The sequence below is a fragment of the Oncorhynchus nerka genome, linkage group LG9b (assembly GCF_034236695.1).
Source record: "Oncorhynchus nerka isolate Pitt River linkage group LG9b, Oner_Uvic_2.0, whole genome shotgun sequence".
In the NCBI taxonomy this organism is placed as follows: domain Eukaryota; kingdom Metazoa; phylum Chordata; class Actinopteri; order Salmoniformes; family Salmonidae; genus Oncorhynchus; species Oncorhynchus nerka.
In genome coordinates this window covers 9,471,534-9,487,577 of record NC_088424.1, presented here as the reverse complement: position 1 = coordinate 9,487,577, position 16,044 = coordinate 9,471,534, and the positions used below count along the sequence as shown (strand labels likewise).

At 41.5% G+C, this 16,044-nt stretch overlaps 1 protein-coding gene across 1 annotated transcript in view; it reads right to left on the bottom strand.

Annotated features, from left to right (window-relative positions):
• Window positions 1-16,044, bottom strand: part of myo10 (myosin X) — a 253,221-nt gene that overhangs the window by 32,316 nt on the left and 204,861 nt on the right. Inside the window, exons 21-23 of the mRNA XM_065013323.1 lie at window positions 14,949-15,063; window positions 6,798-6,904; window positions 602-820 (exon numbers count right to left, since the gene is read on the bottom strand). Coding sequence (XP_064869395.1) covers window positions 602-820; window positions 6,798-6,904; window positions 14,949-15,063 — 441 coding nt within the window. The remainder of the gene's footprint in view (window positions 1-601; window positions 821-6,797; window positions 6,905-14,948; window positions 15,064-16,044) is intronic.

The following is a 16,044-nucleotide window of genomic DNA, read 5'->3' as shown; positions in this document are numbered from 1 at the left end:
CCCGCTTCCACACCAGTTTCAAGTCCTGTGACCCGCATATTGAAATTATGGGAATTATGTCTGAGTGATTCTGTTTTAGGAGATTGACTCCCCTTCTAGTTTAGTATGTGCTGTGTCCTTGTCATGGAGTCACACCTCTGTCACACTGGCCACTGTTTCCAAACTGTCCACTTTAGTTGAGTAAGCATTGCTGAAGGCTGAGGCAATTTCCTCACGAACAATCTCTTGGATAGTAGCGGGTGTTGTCGGGTGTTGAGAGTCGCCATGTTCCCATGTTCCCACAGGGGAATTGTGGACGGACAGATTATGCTAGCTGCTGGAGTGAAATAGAATTGCTAGTTGTGTCTTGTAATACTGTCAAAATCACACACCTTAATATGGTGTTATGTGTTGACAATTATTTAACAAGAAGTCTGTTTATTTATAGTTATTTTCTGCAAGGCAATAAAGGCAGATTGAAGCTCAGAAATAACCTAGTCAGCCGCGTGGGCAATAGCATACACAACAGTGTCTTCTACATAAATTAATAAAGTGGAATAATCAAATCCAACCCCAGTCAGCACACAAACACACACACACACAGAAACTGCAAATAGCCCACCTATCCAGCTCTTCCACCCTCCTCCTCCTCTTATCCTCCTCCATCATCTTCCTCTCATCCAGGAGCTGGCAGTAGACCTTTCGTCCCAACTGGCCCCTCAGGCATTTCTGGAAGGTGAGAGCGGCCCAGCGCAGGAGCAAGAACTTCCGCCTCCAATAAAACGCCCTGAAGTTCTTCTGAATGACCACAATGCACTGCAGCAGCTTCCTGTACTGCTTCCTGTGGAGTGACATCAATGAAAAGGAAATTGATATAGCTCGTCTTAGAATCGTATATCTTAGTGTGTTCTCATCTTGGAATAGCTAAACATCACGATAGGTATTCAGTAAGTATGTATGCATAATCATATATACAATTACTGACAAGTGTGTAACAGGGAAGTGTTCCCCCCCAGGGTCTGACTTTGGCCCAATCGTTTACCTCGAAGAGGCTGTGCGTAGAGAAGGGGGTAGCTGCATTCCAATATGGTGACTGGAGTATGGGAGAGTGGGTGTGTCAAAAGGAAAGTATTTTTTAAATTTGACCTTGGAAGACATATTGAGACCTAGGTCTCTTTTTCAAACGTGCCCTGCACAAATATACACATTATACACAGTAGTGGGCATGTGGAAAGGAGTGGGTGTGTCAAAAGGAAAGTATTGGGCATGTGGAAAGGAGTGGGTGTGTCGAAAGCAGTGGGTGTGTTGAAAGGAAACTCTTGGGCGTGTGGAAAGGAGTGGGTGTGTCGAAAGGAAAGTAGTGGGCGTGTGGAAAGGAGTGGGTGTGTTGAAAGGAAACTAGTGGGCATGTGGAAAGGAGTGGGTGTGTCGAAAGGAAACTAGTGGACATGTGGAAAGGAGTGGGTGTGTCGAAAGGAAACTAGTGGGCATGTGGAAAGGAGTGGGTCGAAAGGAAAGTAGCGGGCGTGTGGAAAGGAGTGGGTGTGTCGAAAGGAGTGGGTGTGTCGAAAGGAAAGTAGTGGGCGTGTGGAAAGCGCTCTGCTTTTGGTTAGACGGTTTTGATAGAACTGTTTTTCTTCTTCTTTGATTTCTTACCATGCAACTATCGTACATTGAGCTAACATAGCGCGAGAGTTTGGACTTATGTTTTTAAAACTTCTTATGGCTGCAGGGGCAGTATTGAGTAGCTTGGATGAATAAGGTGCCCAGAGTAAATGGCCTGCTCCTCAGTCCCAGTTGCTAATATATGCATATTATTAGTACATGTGGATATAAAACACTCTGAAGTTTCTAAACTGTTTGAATGATGTCTGTGAGTATAACAGAACTCATATGGCAGGCAAAGACCTGAGAAAAACTCCAAACAGGAAGTGGGAAATCTGAGGTTTGCAGTTTTTGAACTCAGCCCTATCGAATACACAGTGGGATATGGTTCAAGTTGCACTTCCTAGGGCTTCCACTAGATGTCAACCGTCTTTAGAAACTTGAATGAGGCTTCTACTGTGATGTGAGGCCGGATGAGAGCTCTTTGAGTCAGTGGTCTGGCAGAGAGCCAGGTCCTGGTCATGCGCACATGAGAGCGACCTGCGTTCCATGGCTTTTCTACAGACAATGGAATTCTCCGGTTGGAACGTTATTGAAGATTTATGATAAAAACATCCTAAAGATTGCTTCTATACTTAGTTTGAAATGTTTCTACGACCTGTAATATAACTCTTTGAACTTTTCGTCCGACGTTCGGCTGGACCTGCACGAGCGTTTGGATTTGTGTACTAAACGCCCTAACATAAGTAGCTACTTGGACATAAATAATGGACATTATCGAACAAATCAAACATTTATTGTGGAACTAGGATTCCTGGGAGTGCATTCTGATGAAGATCATCAAAGGTAAGGGAATATTTATAATGTTATTTCTGATTTCTGTTGACTCCAACATGGCGGATAATTTTATTTTTATTCTGAGCGCCGTTCTCAGATTGTTTTCATGTTGTGACTCCTATCTTTGGCTGGAAAAATGGCTGTGTTTTTCTGTGACTAGGTGGTGACCTAACATAATCGTTTGTGGTGCTTTCGCTGTAAAGCCTATGTGAAATCGGACACTGTGGTGGGATGAACAACAAGATTACCTTTAAAATGGTATAAGATACATGTATGTTTGAGGAATTTTAATTATGAGATTTCTGTTATTTTGAATTTGGCACCCTGCACTTTCACTGGCTGTTGTCATATCGATCCCGTTATCGGGATTGCAGCCCTAATAAGTTTGCCAGAGAATGCCTGAGTTGCATGATTTTATTTCAAGTCGGATAGCAGTCTAAACAATAAATAACTGATAACCATCTAGACCAGGGGTGCACAATTATAATTCAAAGAGGTCCAGTGACTAACCATTAAAATGTCTAGCGTGCGCTATGATTTGGGGGCATATGTAGTTCTTGTACCGTACAGTACTGTGCAAAAGTTTTAGGCAGCTGTGAAAAAATGCTGTAATGTAAGAATGCTTTCAAAAATATACACGTTAATAGATTATATTTATCAATTAACAAAATGCAAAGTGAGTGAACAGAAGAAAAATCTACATCAAATCCATATTTGGTGTGACCTCCCTGTCTTCAAAACAGCATCAATTCTCCTAGGTACACTTGCACACAGTTTTTGAAGGAACTCGGTAGGTGGGTTGGCCCAAACATCTTGGAAACCTAACCATAGTTATTCTGTGGATTTAAGCAGCCTCAGGAGCTCTTTATGTAATCCCAGACAGACTCAATGATGTTGAGTTCAGGGCTCTGTGGGGGCCAAACCATCCCTTCCAGAACTCCTTGTTCTTCTTTACGCTGAAGATAGTTCTTAATGACTTTCGTTGTGTTTGGGTCATTGTCATGCTGCAGAATACATTTTGGGCCAATCAGATGCCTCCATGATGGTATTGCATGATGGATAATTATCTGCCTGTACTTCTCAGCATTGATTGAGGAGACCATTCATTCTGACCAAGTCCCCAACTCCATTTGCAGAAATGCAGCCCCAAACTTGCGAGGAACCTCCACCATGCTTCACTGTTGTCTGAAGACACTCATTTGTGTACCGCTTTCCAGCCCTTCGGTGAACGAACTACCTTCTGCTACAGCCAAATAGTAAAAATGTTGACTCATCAGTCCAGAGCACCTGCTGCCAATTTTCAGCACCCCAGTTCCTGTGTTTTCTTGCATAGTTGAGTCGCTTGACCTTGTTTCCACGTCAGAGGTATGGCTTTTTGGCCGTGAGTTTTCCATGAAGGCCACTTCTGACCAGACTTCTCAGTAGATGGGTGTACCAGGGTCCCACGGTTTTCTGCCAATTCTGAGCTGATGGCACTGCCGGACATCTTCTGATTGCGAAGGGAAGTAAGCATGATGTGTGTTTCAACCTAAGGATTCGAATTGATGATCATTAGGTATAATTGTTTAATCATACACCTGACTATATATCTACAATATCCCTGACTTTGTGCAAGTGTACCTACAATAATTGATGGTGTTTTGAAGGCAAAGGGTGGTCACACCAAATATGGATTCGATTTAGATTTTTACTCTGCTCACTGCATTTAGTTAATTGATAAATATAATCTATTAACGTTTCTATTTTTAAAAGCATTCTTACTTTACAGCCTTTTTTAACCTGCCTAAAACTTTTGCACAGTGCTGTATATGTATAACATTTAAACAATATTTATTGCACATTTTCAATGCAGACACATTAAACATGAGGTAAAATAAATATGCAGCCAAATCATACAAAACTTAAACCAATCACAAATGTTCTCATTTTAAGCAAAACAAGAAGACTGCATCTTCAATAAAAAATAACAAAAGTGCCTGTTTCTGAAAAAAGTGCTTTGTTTTTTGAACAAATAAGAAACCACCGGTTTAATATTCATCTTTCCTACTCTCTCCCACTTCACATCTCCATCTCTCTTCTTTAGTGAGAGAAATGGGCTTTTGCTTGCCCTGCCAGTAATTTGAATCTTGGCTGAAATGGAGTCCGTGTCATTCTCATGCACATATGTAGGTGCTCATTGGTGAGTCTAGAACGGTACTTATTTTTAATGATGTTCATAGTGGAGATAGAAGACTCACAACTGTGTGTGGAGCCAAACATGGTCAAGGTGTGTAGTGCTACTTGGGTTAGACCAGGGAAAACAGTCTCAGACACAGCCTGCAGCCAGAAAGTGTCATGATCAGTTAGTTGAAAGGTCTCTCTTAGTGCAACATTTGCTTGCAGATCAATCAGTTCCATCTGTAGAGATCCAGCATGTACCCACTTGAAGGTCTGTGTCACATTCTTCGAAAATCCCCTGACATCTGTGATGAGGAATGGATTCTCAATTAGGAGAAGGAGCTGCTTTCCAAGGCTAAAGCTGTCAAAGCGATTTCTGAAGTTTCCAATCAGCTTATCTATAAAGTCAATATGAGGAGAAACATCTATCTCACCCTGAATCTGTTCCTGCACTTTTGGGAAGTGTGCACAGTCTCCTTGAAGATCTTCCTTGAACACTTCCGCGGGAACCCATCCAATTTGAAGGAGCTGGAGCAGTTTTGCCTTGAAGAAGGGGAAATCCCAGTGGCTAGATGTGCCAAGCTTATAGAGACATACCGCAACAGACTCACAGCTGTAATCGCTGCAAAAGGTTGCACCACAAAGTATTGACTTTGGGGGGAGGGGGGGTGAATAGTTATGCACGCTCAAGTTTTCTGTTTTTTTGTCTTATTTCTTGTTTGTTTCATAATAAAAAATATGTTACATCTTCATAGAGGTAAGCATGTTGTGTAAATCAAATGATACAAACCCCCCCCCCCAAAAATCAATTTTAATTCCAGGTAACAAAATAGTAAAAATACCAAGCGGGCTGAATACTTTCGCAAGCCACTGTATATGTCCTTTCCTCTTGTATGAGTCTCGAGTGGTGTTACACCAAACAGGTCTTCACAGAATTCCTTCTTCCCTGTGTGGTAAAATCTAACATACACCAGAAGCTGGGCATTATCACTCACATCAGTAGATTCATCAACAGCTAGTGCTCTGCATGTTGCACTCCGAACGAATAGCTTCATCAAACTGTGTTAATACATCCTCTGTTAGTATTTCACTCTTTCTTGCTGTTGTTGGACGTGACATTGGGATCTGCTTGATCTTTTCACAGCTCGTCTTTTTGTTTACCGTCAAGTAAAGTTTCAGTGACAGCGTTCATGCACTCCGTCACCACTCCCCCATCAGTAAATGGCTTTTGATGTTGACCCAAAATCCAAGCAATTTTTAGTGAACATTCGTTTGCAAGTTGTTGGGCAGTGAATGCATGGGAGAGGACTTTGGTTGACCGATCATACTGGGCTTTGAGTTGGTTTATTTTGCGTGCCCTCACCTCAGACTGCTGTGGATATGTTTCCTCAAAAGATTTGTGCTTTGTCTCGTAGTGGTGCTTCACGTTGGAACTTTTTATTCGAGCCACGATCTCTGAACATATCTGGCAGAGTGGTTTGACACTCGCTTTGGGAAGGATAAAGGCATATTTGTCTGTCCACTCCTCTTTGAAAGCTTAATTTTCTGTATCAACTTTCCTGACTTTTTTTCCTATAATTTCTCCTCTCGCTTCCGCTTTTGCTTCTCTCGCTGTGTCTCTCTCTGACAACATCAGTCTCCTAACATGTATTGTAAACATTCACTTTGATTGGCTGAGTTTCGTGAAGTGATTTAAATAATGCACGTGATTGGACAACACACAGTAGAATGGGGCGATGTCTTGAACCTTCAGCTCAGTATGTGTACATTGTAAAAAAGGGTTGCTTCATCAGTATTTAATTGAACAATTATTTATGAGAAATGTGTTGAGGTCCAGATAGATCCTTCACTTGGTTTGGACTTGTAGTTCAGCCCAATCAGCCACGCAAAACGATCTTGAGTGGCAACAAATCTGGCCAATTAGCCTGATTCACTTTCCATATACCCACTCCTTTCGACACACCCACTCACCCATAGTCCGGTCACTATATTGTGCTGCAGCTACCCATACTTGTGTGTGTGTGTGCACTATATGGTATATGCCTATCAGGTTTGCGGTCAATTCAACGTCCAATTAGTCAATTTAGGAAGTGAATCTCAAATGCAAATTCATACACTGAAAAAAGATTATGGGCAGCAATTTTCGATTCATGAATTTCATAACTTAAACTGAAATGACCTCAAACCTGGTGCACATACACGATATGTGGCATGTTTACCTGGCCATGTAGCCCATGACGTGAGCCTGAATGACCATGGCTGCTTTTAGCACCTCCAACTCTCGCTGCTTCTCCAGCCTGTGCTCCAGAGACTCCCGTAGAAACACCTGTGGGGGGATAGAGGGAGGAAAGAGAGGAAGGGGGGGGGACACAGTAAAGGAGAAGAAAAGAGAAAAGAGGTGAAGGAGAAGGGTTCCATTTCAAATAAATATATTTGCCTGCAATTTGATCAAACCTACACTACATAATAGACTTACATTATATTACAAATTTACTTTTTTGTACTGTACATAGTAGAATGGTTTTGGGCTCTTGCAAATACTCGGTACACGCCTAATAGGCAGATAGCTCCAGTTTTCTGAATGAACAAGTATTATTGTAAACAGTGATGTTTGATTGAATCCAACTCTCTGTTTAGTCTATGTCATTCCATTTCTTTGAACACGTGGAAAAGTACAGCTAGACAATCAACAGCTATTCTGCCTGAGAATATGCTCAAAATAAATTGTAACACACTACAAATATGTAAGCCAACAACTTCAGAAACCCACTCACGTACATCTAAAACCGATTTAAAACCCAACAGAAAAGAATAACACAGCCCAACACACCGCAATGTTCATCAAATCAATTATTCACTCTTATGTTCGAGTCTCACTCTTTTGTTCAAACTGCGGGAGCCACCGTTAAAGGCTGCAAAATAACGAAGGCAAGGCATTTAGTGGCTCAGTTTCTGAATGGTCTAATCTACAGGCAGTCCGACCGCCCTTCTTAAGACCCAAGCTCTCTTCCATTTCTATAGGGAAACCAGGCTCAATTGTGGGCCTTGAGGTTAAGCCAAATAGAGACTGTAGAAATGTAGATGTGGGATGTTGTCTCAAGTGAATCAGTGGAGAAATGTCAGAATTACAGGGGTATTGCTGAACAGGTTGTCTTGGCTTGGCTTTATCCTGTCGAATGATATAGGAGGGGAAATTAAACAAGATATTGAGATATAGGATAGAATGTCTCATCAATGCATGTTAGGTAACACTGTACATTAAGTTGCCAGTATTACTATATAACTACACAGTAATAACAGTACATGAATGTTATTCAAATCAATTTGTATTTGTCACATGCTTTCTTAAACAACAGGTGTAGACGAACAGTGAAATGCTTACATACGGGCCCTTACAAACACAGAGAAAGAAAATGGAGAAATAATAGAAAAGCAAATACACAATGAGTAACGATAACTTGGCTAATTACACGGGGTACCAATACTGAGTTGATGTGCAGTGGTATGAGGTAATCGAGGTACATGTGTATATATTCCAAGGAATAAATCCAATAGAATTTGTCACATGTGCCAAATACAACAGCTGTAGAGTTTTGTTTTTTTAGTACTTTTTACCCCAATGTCGTGATATCCAATTGGTAGTTCCAGTCTTGTCCTATGGGACTTGGGAGAGCCGAAGGTCATGGGTCTCCCGGTCGCGGCCGGCTGTGACACAGCCCGGGATCGAACCCGGGTCCCGAGTGGCTCAGCCTTAGACCGCTGCACCACTCGGGAGGCTAGGTGTAGACTTTTCTGTGAAATTCTTAGTTACAAGCCCTTAACCAACAATGCAGTTTTAGGAAAATAGAGTTAAGAAAATATTTACTAAATAAACTAAAGTTTTAAAAAAGTAACAATAACGAGGCTATATAAAGGGGGTTCATGTAATGTAGGTAGGGGTAAAGTGATTAAGCATAGATAATAAACAGCAAGTAGCAGTAGTGTGGGGGGGGTCAACGCAAATAATCCGGGTGGACATTTGAGTAATTGTTCAACAGTCTTGTGACTTGGGAGTAGAAGCTGTTAAGAAGCCTTTTGGACGTAAACTTGACGCTCCGGTAGCACTTGCCGTGCGGTAGCAGAGAGAAAAGTCTTGGGTGACTGGAGTCTTTGACAATTTTTTGGGCCTTCCTCTGACACCACCTAGTATAGAGGTCCTGGATGGCAGGAAACTTGGTCCCAGTGATGTACTGGGTCGTACGCACTACCCTCTGTAGCGTCTTACGGTTGGAGGCCGAGCAGTTGCCATACCAGGCAGTGACGCAACCACTCTCGATGATGCAGCTGTATACCTTTTTGAGGATCTGGGGACCCATGCCAAATCTTTTCAGTCCCCTTTTCAGTCCCCTGAGGGGGAATAGGTGTTGTCATGCCCTCTTCATGACTGTCTTAGTGTGTTTGGACCGTGATAGTTTGTTGTTGATGTGGACACCGGAGTGACAATAGAGTGACTAGGCAGCATTATAGATAATAAATGATAGAAGCAGCATGTGATGACTCAAAAAGGTTAGTGCAAAAAAGGGGTCAATGCGGGTAGTCTGAGTAGCTACAGTGGGGCAAAAAAGTATTTAGTCAGCCACCAATTGTGCAAGTTCTCCCACTTAAAAAGATGAGAGAGGCCTGTAATTTTCATCATAGGTACACTTCAACTATGACAGACAAAATGAGAAAAAAAATCCAGAAAATCACATTGTAGGATTTTTAATGAATTTATTTGCAAATTATGGTGGAAAATAAGTATTTGGTCACCTACAAACAAGCAATATTTCTGGCTCTCACAGACCTGTAACTTCTTCTTTAAGAGGCTCCTCTGTCCTCCACTCGTTACCTGTATTAATGGCACCTGTTTGAACTTGTTATCAGTATAAAAGACAACTGTCCACAACCTCAAACAGTCACACTCCAAACTCCACTATGGCCAAGACCAAAGAGCTGTCAAAGGACACCAGAAACAAAATTGTAGACCTGCAACAGGCTGGGAAGACTGAATCTGCAATAGGTAAGCAGATTGGTTTGAAGAAATCAACTGTGGGAGCAATTATTAGGAAATGGAAGACATAAGACCACTGATAATCTCCCTCGATCTGGGGCTCCACGCAAGATCTCACCCCGTGGGGTCAAAATGATCACAAGAACGGTGAGCAAAAATCCCAGAACCACACGGGGGGACCTAGTGAATGACCTGCAGCGAGCTGGGACCAAAGTAACAAAGCCTACCATCAGTAACACACTACGCCGCCAGGGACTCAAATCCTGCAGTGCCAGACATGTCCCCATGCTTAAGCCAATACATGTCCAGGCCCGTCTGAAGTGTGCTAGAGAGCATTTGGATGATCCAGAAGAAGATTGGGAGAATGTCATATGGTCAGATGAAACCAAAATATAACTTTTTGGTAAAAACTCAACTTGTCGTGTTTGGAGGACAAAGAATGCCATACCTACTGTGAAGCATGGGGGTGGAAACATCATGCTTTGGGGCTGTTTTTCTGCAAAGGGACAAGGACGACTGATCCGTGTAAAGGAAAGAATGAATGGAGCCATATATCGTGAGATTTTGAGTGAAAACCTCCTTCCATCAGCAAGGGCATTGAAGATGAAACGTGGCTGGGTCTTTTAGCATGACAATGATCCCAAACACACCACCCGGGCAACGAAGGAGTGGCTTCGTAAGAAGCATTTCAAGGTCCTGGAGTGGCCTAGCCAGTCTCCATATCTCAACCCCATAGAAAATCTTTGGAGGGAGTTCAAAGTCCGTGTTGCCCAGCAACAGCCCCAAAACAAAACATCACTGTTCTAGAGGAGATCTGCATGGAGGAATGGGCCAAAATACCAGCAACAGTGTGTGAAAACCTTGTGAAGACTTACAGAAAACGTTTGACCTCTGTCATTGCCAACAAAGGGTATATAACAAAGTATTGAGGTAAACTTTTGTTATTGACCAAATACTTATTTTCCACTATACTTTGCAAATAAATTCATTAAAAATCCTACAATGCGATTTTCTGGATTTTTTTTCTCATTTTGTCTGTCATAGTTGAAGTGTACCTATGATGAAAATTACAGGCCTCTCATCTTTTTAAGTGGGAGAACTTGCACAATTGGTGGCTGACTAAATACTTTTTTGCCCCACTGTATTTGGGTATCTATTTAACATACTATTTATCAGTCTTGTGGCTTGGGGGTGGAAGCTGTTCAGGGTCCTGTTGGTTCCAGACTTGGTGCTACGTAATTACATGGTAATGAGGTTGTAGCGCTGTTATTTCACAATTGGAACCAGGAATGTATAATTACACATCCACTTGCTGAAGGTTATTCCACATGTGTAATTACTGACGTTATTACACATTTTCTGGTTCCACTAAGTAACTAATGTTTTGGAATTACATGAGTCACCTATGAATTGCCATGTTAATAACGCAAACCAAAATCTGACCTTACTTACATGCAACTACAAGATGCCACTACAATTGGATCCACATATAATACCAGGGTTGATAAATAAGCTCGGACCTCGTAACAACAATTGCAACAAGGCACACCCTGTCATTAACTACAGGTCATTTTAAATGTGATTATTTCTGACCTGGCTCAAAGGCTGTACTGAATCAAGTGTAATGGAAGAACAATGCAGTTACATAGGATGTACTTGTACCTACCCAGGACCAAGCAACTTAATGTAAGGTGAAACCCAGTAACCTTTACAACTACTATGTAGATAGAATGTAACAACAGGAGAAAGTAGGAGACAGAACATCAGGTTCACCCTTTTAGTTACATTGTAACAATCTTTAACAACGAACTCTGTAGTTACAATGTTGTTACGAGGGATATACATGTATTTACAATGTACTACCCAGGAGCATGCAACTTGATGTAAAGTGAAGTGACATCTTTTATTACTTTGTGGTTACAATGTAACAACCGTTGCACAGTAGGAAACCAGGAGAAATAAGGGGAATATTTTTCACCTTGACATTTCTTTAATGGATTTGACAAAGAATACTATTCTAACCATTCAAATTCTATAACTATTGGTACTATTTTACAAATTTACTAACATAGGGTGGTAAAGCTAGCTAGATAGTTAGCATTTTCCCATTTTTCACTCATGTAGCTAACTATTGGAACACTGTCACAATGTCAACAGTTTTCCAACTCAATTCACTTTACAAGATTGTCATAAAATGTATTAAACATTTAGTTAACAATGTGATTTCACTATTTTGAGACTTACATTGCACTTTTGCACATTACAAACACTACAAATGAAGAGACAGAATTAGCATGTGGCTTCCATTTTGGTTGCAGAGGTGAGTTTGAGAGGTGAAAGTTCAGTGTGACATCACTTTCTGGTGAACTCTCGATTTTGCAAAATCTTTTAATAAAAACCTAATGAAACATTTAGTTAACCTTTATGTTCACTATTTAGTGACTGATATTGTACATTTGCACATTCAAAACAAAAAAATAAGGTAGAAGAAATACATGTTAAGACAACATAATAATTCCATGTGTAGTGTTAGAAAGCAAACACATTCATTGGACCAGCACTGTGTATACAGGATTAGCATTGTAAAATGTGACCAGCAGTAGGGAAGTAAAGTTATAACGTAGCTGTAGATAATTAAAAGTTGAAATGAATAAAATGACAGTAAAGCAGTTATGCTAAGTGTTTGCTGAGTAGTTAGCTGAAATTTACTACGATTGTGTTTACTTTCCACTTTGATGGCAAACTTTCTGGACTGCTAACTTCCACTTGCAGTAATTTTCGCTCTGGCGCTGGTCCAATGAATTTGTTTATTTCTGTACACTTCTGCGTGGAATTATTACGTTGTGTTAACCTTTGTGTTTCCAATTCCCTGCCACTGACTCTTAGCAGCACCTCACAACCCTGAGCTGCACTCCACTCCCCATCCCCCACGACCAGATCCTGAGATTCTAGGGGTTACCATAAACCTGCCTCTCAAACACTCTCTGACCTGTGCCCTGATAGGTTGGTAAGGAGTTTACTAGGGGGCCGGACATCTGCATACAATACTTGCAGTCTCCCTCAAGCAGTGACAACATCTCTGTCTCTGCCCATGGAATTGTGGGATGGTGTGCGTGCACAAAGTGGCATCACTCTGACCTTTCACCTCTTACACACTCTTCGCAGCCAAAATGGAAGCCACATGCTTTTTCTGTCTCTTAAGTTGTCCTGTTTATAAAGGTTTGTAATGTGCGAAAGTGCAATGCAAGTATCAAAATAGTGAAATAACATTGTTAACTAAACATTTTATAATTTTTATAACAATTTTGTCATGTTTATTGACCAAGCTGGAAAACATTGACATTGTGAAATGCTAGCTATCTAGGCTGTGGATTGTGATCTGAGGAATGTTGTTCCACTCCTCTTCAATGACTGTGTGAAGTTGCTGGATATTGGCAGGAACTCGAAGACGCTGTCGTACACCATCCCAAACATGCTCAATCGGTGACATCTCTGCTGAGTATACAGGCCATTGAACTGGGACATTTTCAGCTTCCAGGAATTGTGTTCATATCCTTGCGACATGGGGCCGTGCATTATCATGCTGAAACATGAGGAGATGGAGGCGAATTAATGGCGCAACAACGGGCCTCAGGATCTCGTCACGGTATCTCTGTGCATTCCCAATTGCCAGTGATAAAATGCAATTGTGTTCGTTGTCCGTAGCTTTTGCCTGCCCATACCATAACCCCACCGCCACTATGGTGCACTTTGTTCACAACGTTGACATCAGCAAACTGCTCGCTCACACAACGCCACACACGCTGTCTGCCATCTGCCCGGTACAGTTGAGACACAGATTCATCCATGAAGAGTACACTTCTTGTCACGTTCTGACCTTAGTTCTGTTGTTATGTCTTTGTTTTAGTATGGTCAGGTCGTGAGTTGAGTGGGTTGTCTATGTTCCTTTTTCTATGTTTTGGGATTTCTGTGTTTGGCCTAGTATGGTTCTCAATCAGAGGCAGCTGTATATCGTTGTCCCTGATTGAGAACCATACTTAGGCAGCCTGGTTTCACTTTTGAGTTGTGGGTGATTATTTTCCGTGTCAGTGTTTGTTCCACACGGAACTGTTGCGGTTTTGTTATTTCACGTTGTCGTTTATTGTTTTGTTCAGTGTTCATTATTCTTATTAAACAATATGGACACTTACCACGCTGCACATTGGTCCTCCGATCCTTCCTACTACTCCTCTTCGTCAGAGGAGGAAGACGAAAACCCTTACACTTCTCTAGTGTGCCAGTGGCCATCGAAGGTGAGCATTTGCCCACTAAAGTCAGTTATAACGCCAAACTGCAGTCAGGTCAAGACCCTTGTGAGGATGACGAGCATGCAGGTGAGCTTCCCTGAGACGGTACCTCACAGTTTGTGTAGAAATTCTTTGGTTGTGCTAACCCACAGTTTCATCAGCTGTCCAGGTGGCTGGTTTCATACGATCACACAGGTGAAGAAGCCGGTAGTGGAGGTCCTGGGCTATCGTGGTTAAACTTGGTCTACGGTTGAGAGGCCGATTGGGCGTACTGCCAAATTCTCTAAAATGACATTTGAGGCGGTTTATGAAATTTACATTAAATTATCTGGCAACAGCTCTGGCAGGCAGTCCTGCAGTCAGCATGCCAATTGCACATTCCCTCAAAACTTGAGGAATCTGTGGCATTGTGTTGTGTGACAAAACTGCACATTTTAGAGTATACTTTTATTGTCCCCAACACAAGGTTGTGTAATGATCATGCTGTTTAATCAGCTTCTTGATTTGCCACACCTGTCAGGTGGAAACAAATTTGTGCACATAATTTGAGAGAAATAAGCTTTTTGTGCTTCCGGAAAATTTCTGGAATCTTTTATTTCAGCTCATGAAACATGGGACCAACACTTTACATGTTGCCTTTATATACTTTTTCAGTATAGTTAGGACTTTTTATTAATAGATTAATTTGAGTCTAAATTTGGGAATTTAATTTGAATGGTTTGAACATGAATCTTTGTCTAATCCATTAAAGAAAAGTCAAACAGAAATTTTGATCCTGTCTCCTTATTTATCCTGGTTAGCTTATTGTCTGCAAATGTAATATTTAGACAGACAGACAGACAGACAGTCTCTCTCTCTCTCATTCTATAATTGAAATCTATTTGAATCATTACTGTTAAGGATACACTGTCATATCTAGCACGTTTCCCTTTTCTATGTAAAACATAAAGGGAGGGGCCTATAAAGGGAGGGGCCTTGTCATGTTCCCTGCAAACAATGAATGCAGCTAAACCTCATTTCTAGGCTAAAACGATGTTGGCCGGGTCATCTCTCACCTTGGTCTTCCCCAGCTCCCATTCTGCACTGGTGCTGTCGTAGAGGTGGAGTAACTGTACGCACCGTCCCCTTGGGTCTTCTGGTGGAGACGCAGTCCTCATTAACACCTTGTACCTGAGAAAGGGATGGGACCGAATGGAATGTTAGCATATACATGGCTCGAAATATGTCAAAATATAAACATTCACGTTGTCAGTTTTTGGGACATGAAACATTGTTGCAGTTGCAAGAAAAGACATAGGGTGTGGTAGTTAATTTAAAGTAAATATGTGAATTGTTTTCGCCCCACCGTTAGCCAAGTTAGCTTCCTAGCTAGCTGGAGTTGTTTACATATTCTTCACAGTTACTGTTCTTACACTTCTTTGCTATCAACCATAACGTTGCATCATGCCTCCAAAAAGGACACTGTGGCTCCAGGTATTTTTTACATTTTCACAGTTGTGATGTATCCATTTTCAAAATGTATTAAAATCTTCAGATGTAACTCGTAGAAGAACGTACCGTATTGTAAAATAATTGGAAGGAAAACAGCATACAATCATCTCAGATAGAGCTGTGGCGGTCATGACATTTTGTCAGCCAGTGATTGTCATTCTAATAACTGCTTCACGTTAAGAAACACATTTAGTATCTCCTGCTTCCAACCATAGCCTACAATCCACTGATGCAGACCGTTGGAACATCTACATAAAAAGTCTAATAAATGAATTTAATATAGCCTACACCATCACAATAAACCCATTATTTATTGTAGGCAGGTCTAAATAAATATTATGATATGAAGAAAATGTTGCATATTTCAGAAGAACAGCATATTCTGGGGCCTAGGCGTAGCGGTCTAAGGCACTGTATCGCAGTGTTGAAGTGTCATTACAGCCGCTGGTTCGATCCCAGGCTGTGTCATTACAGGCCATTACCGGGAGTCCCATAGGGCGGCCCACAATTGGTCCAGCATCATCCGGGTTAGGGGAGGGTTTGGCCGGGGAGAGGGGGGGGCTTTACTTGCGCTCTAGCCCGCCCTTGTTTTATTTATTTTACTAGGCAAGTCAGTTAAGAACAAATTCTTATTTTCAATGACGGCCTAGGAACAGTGGG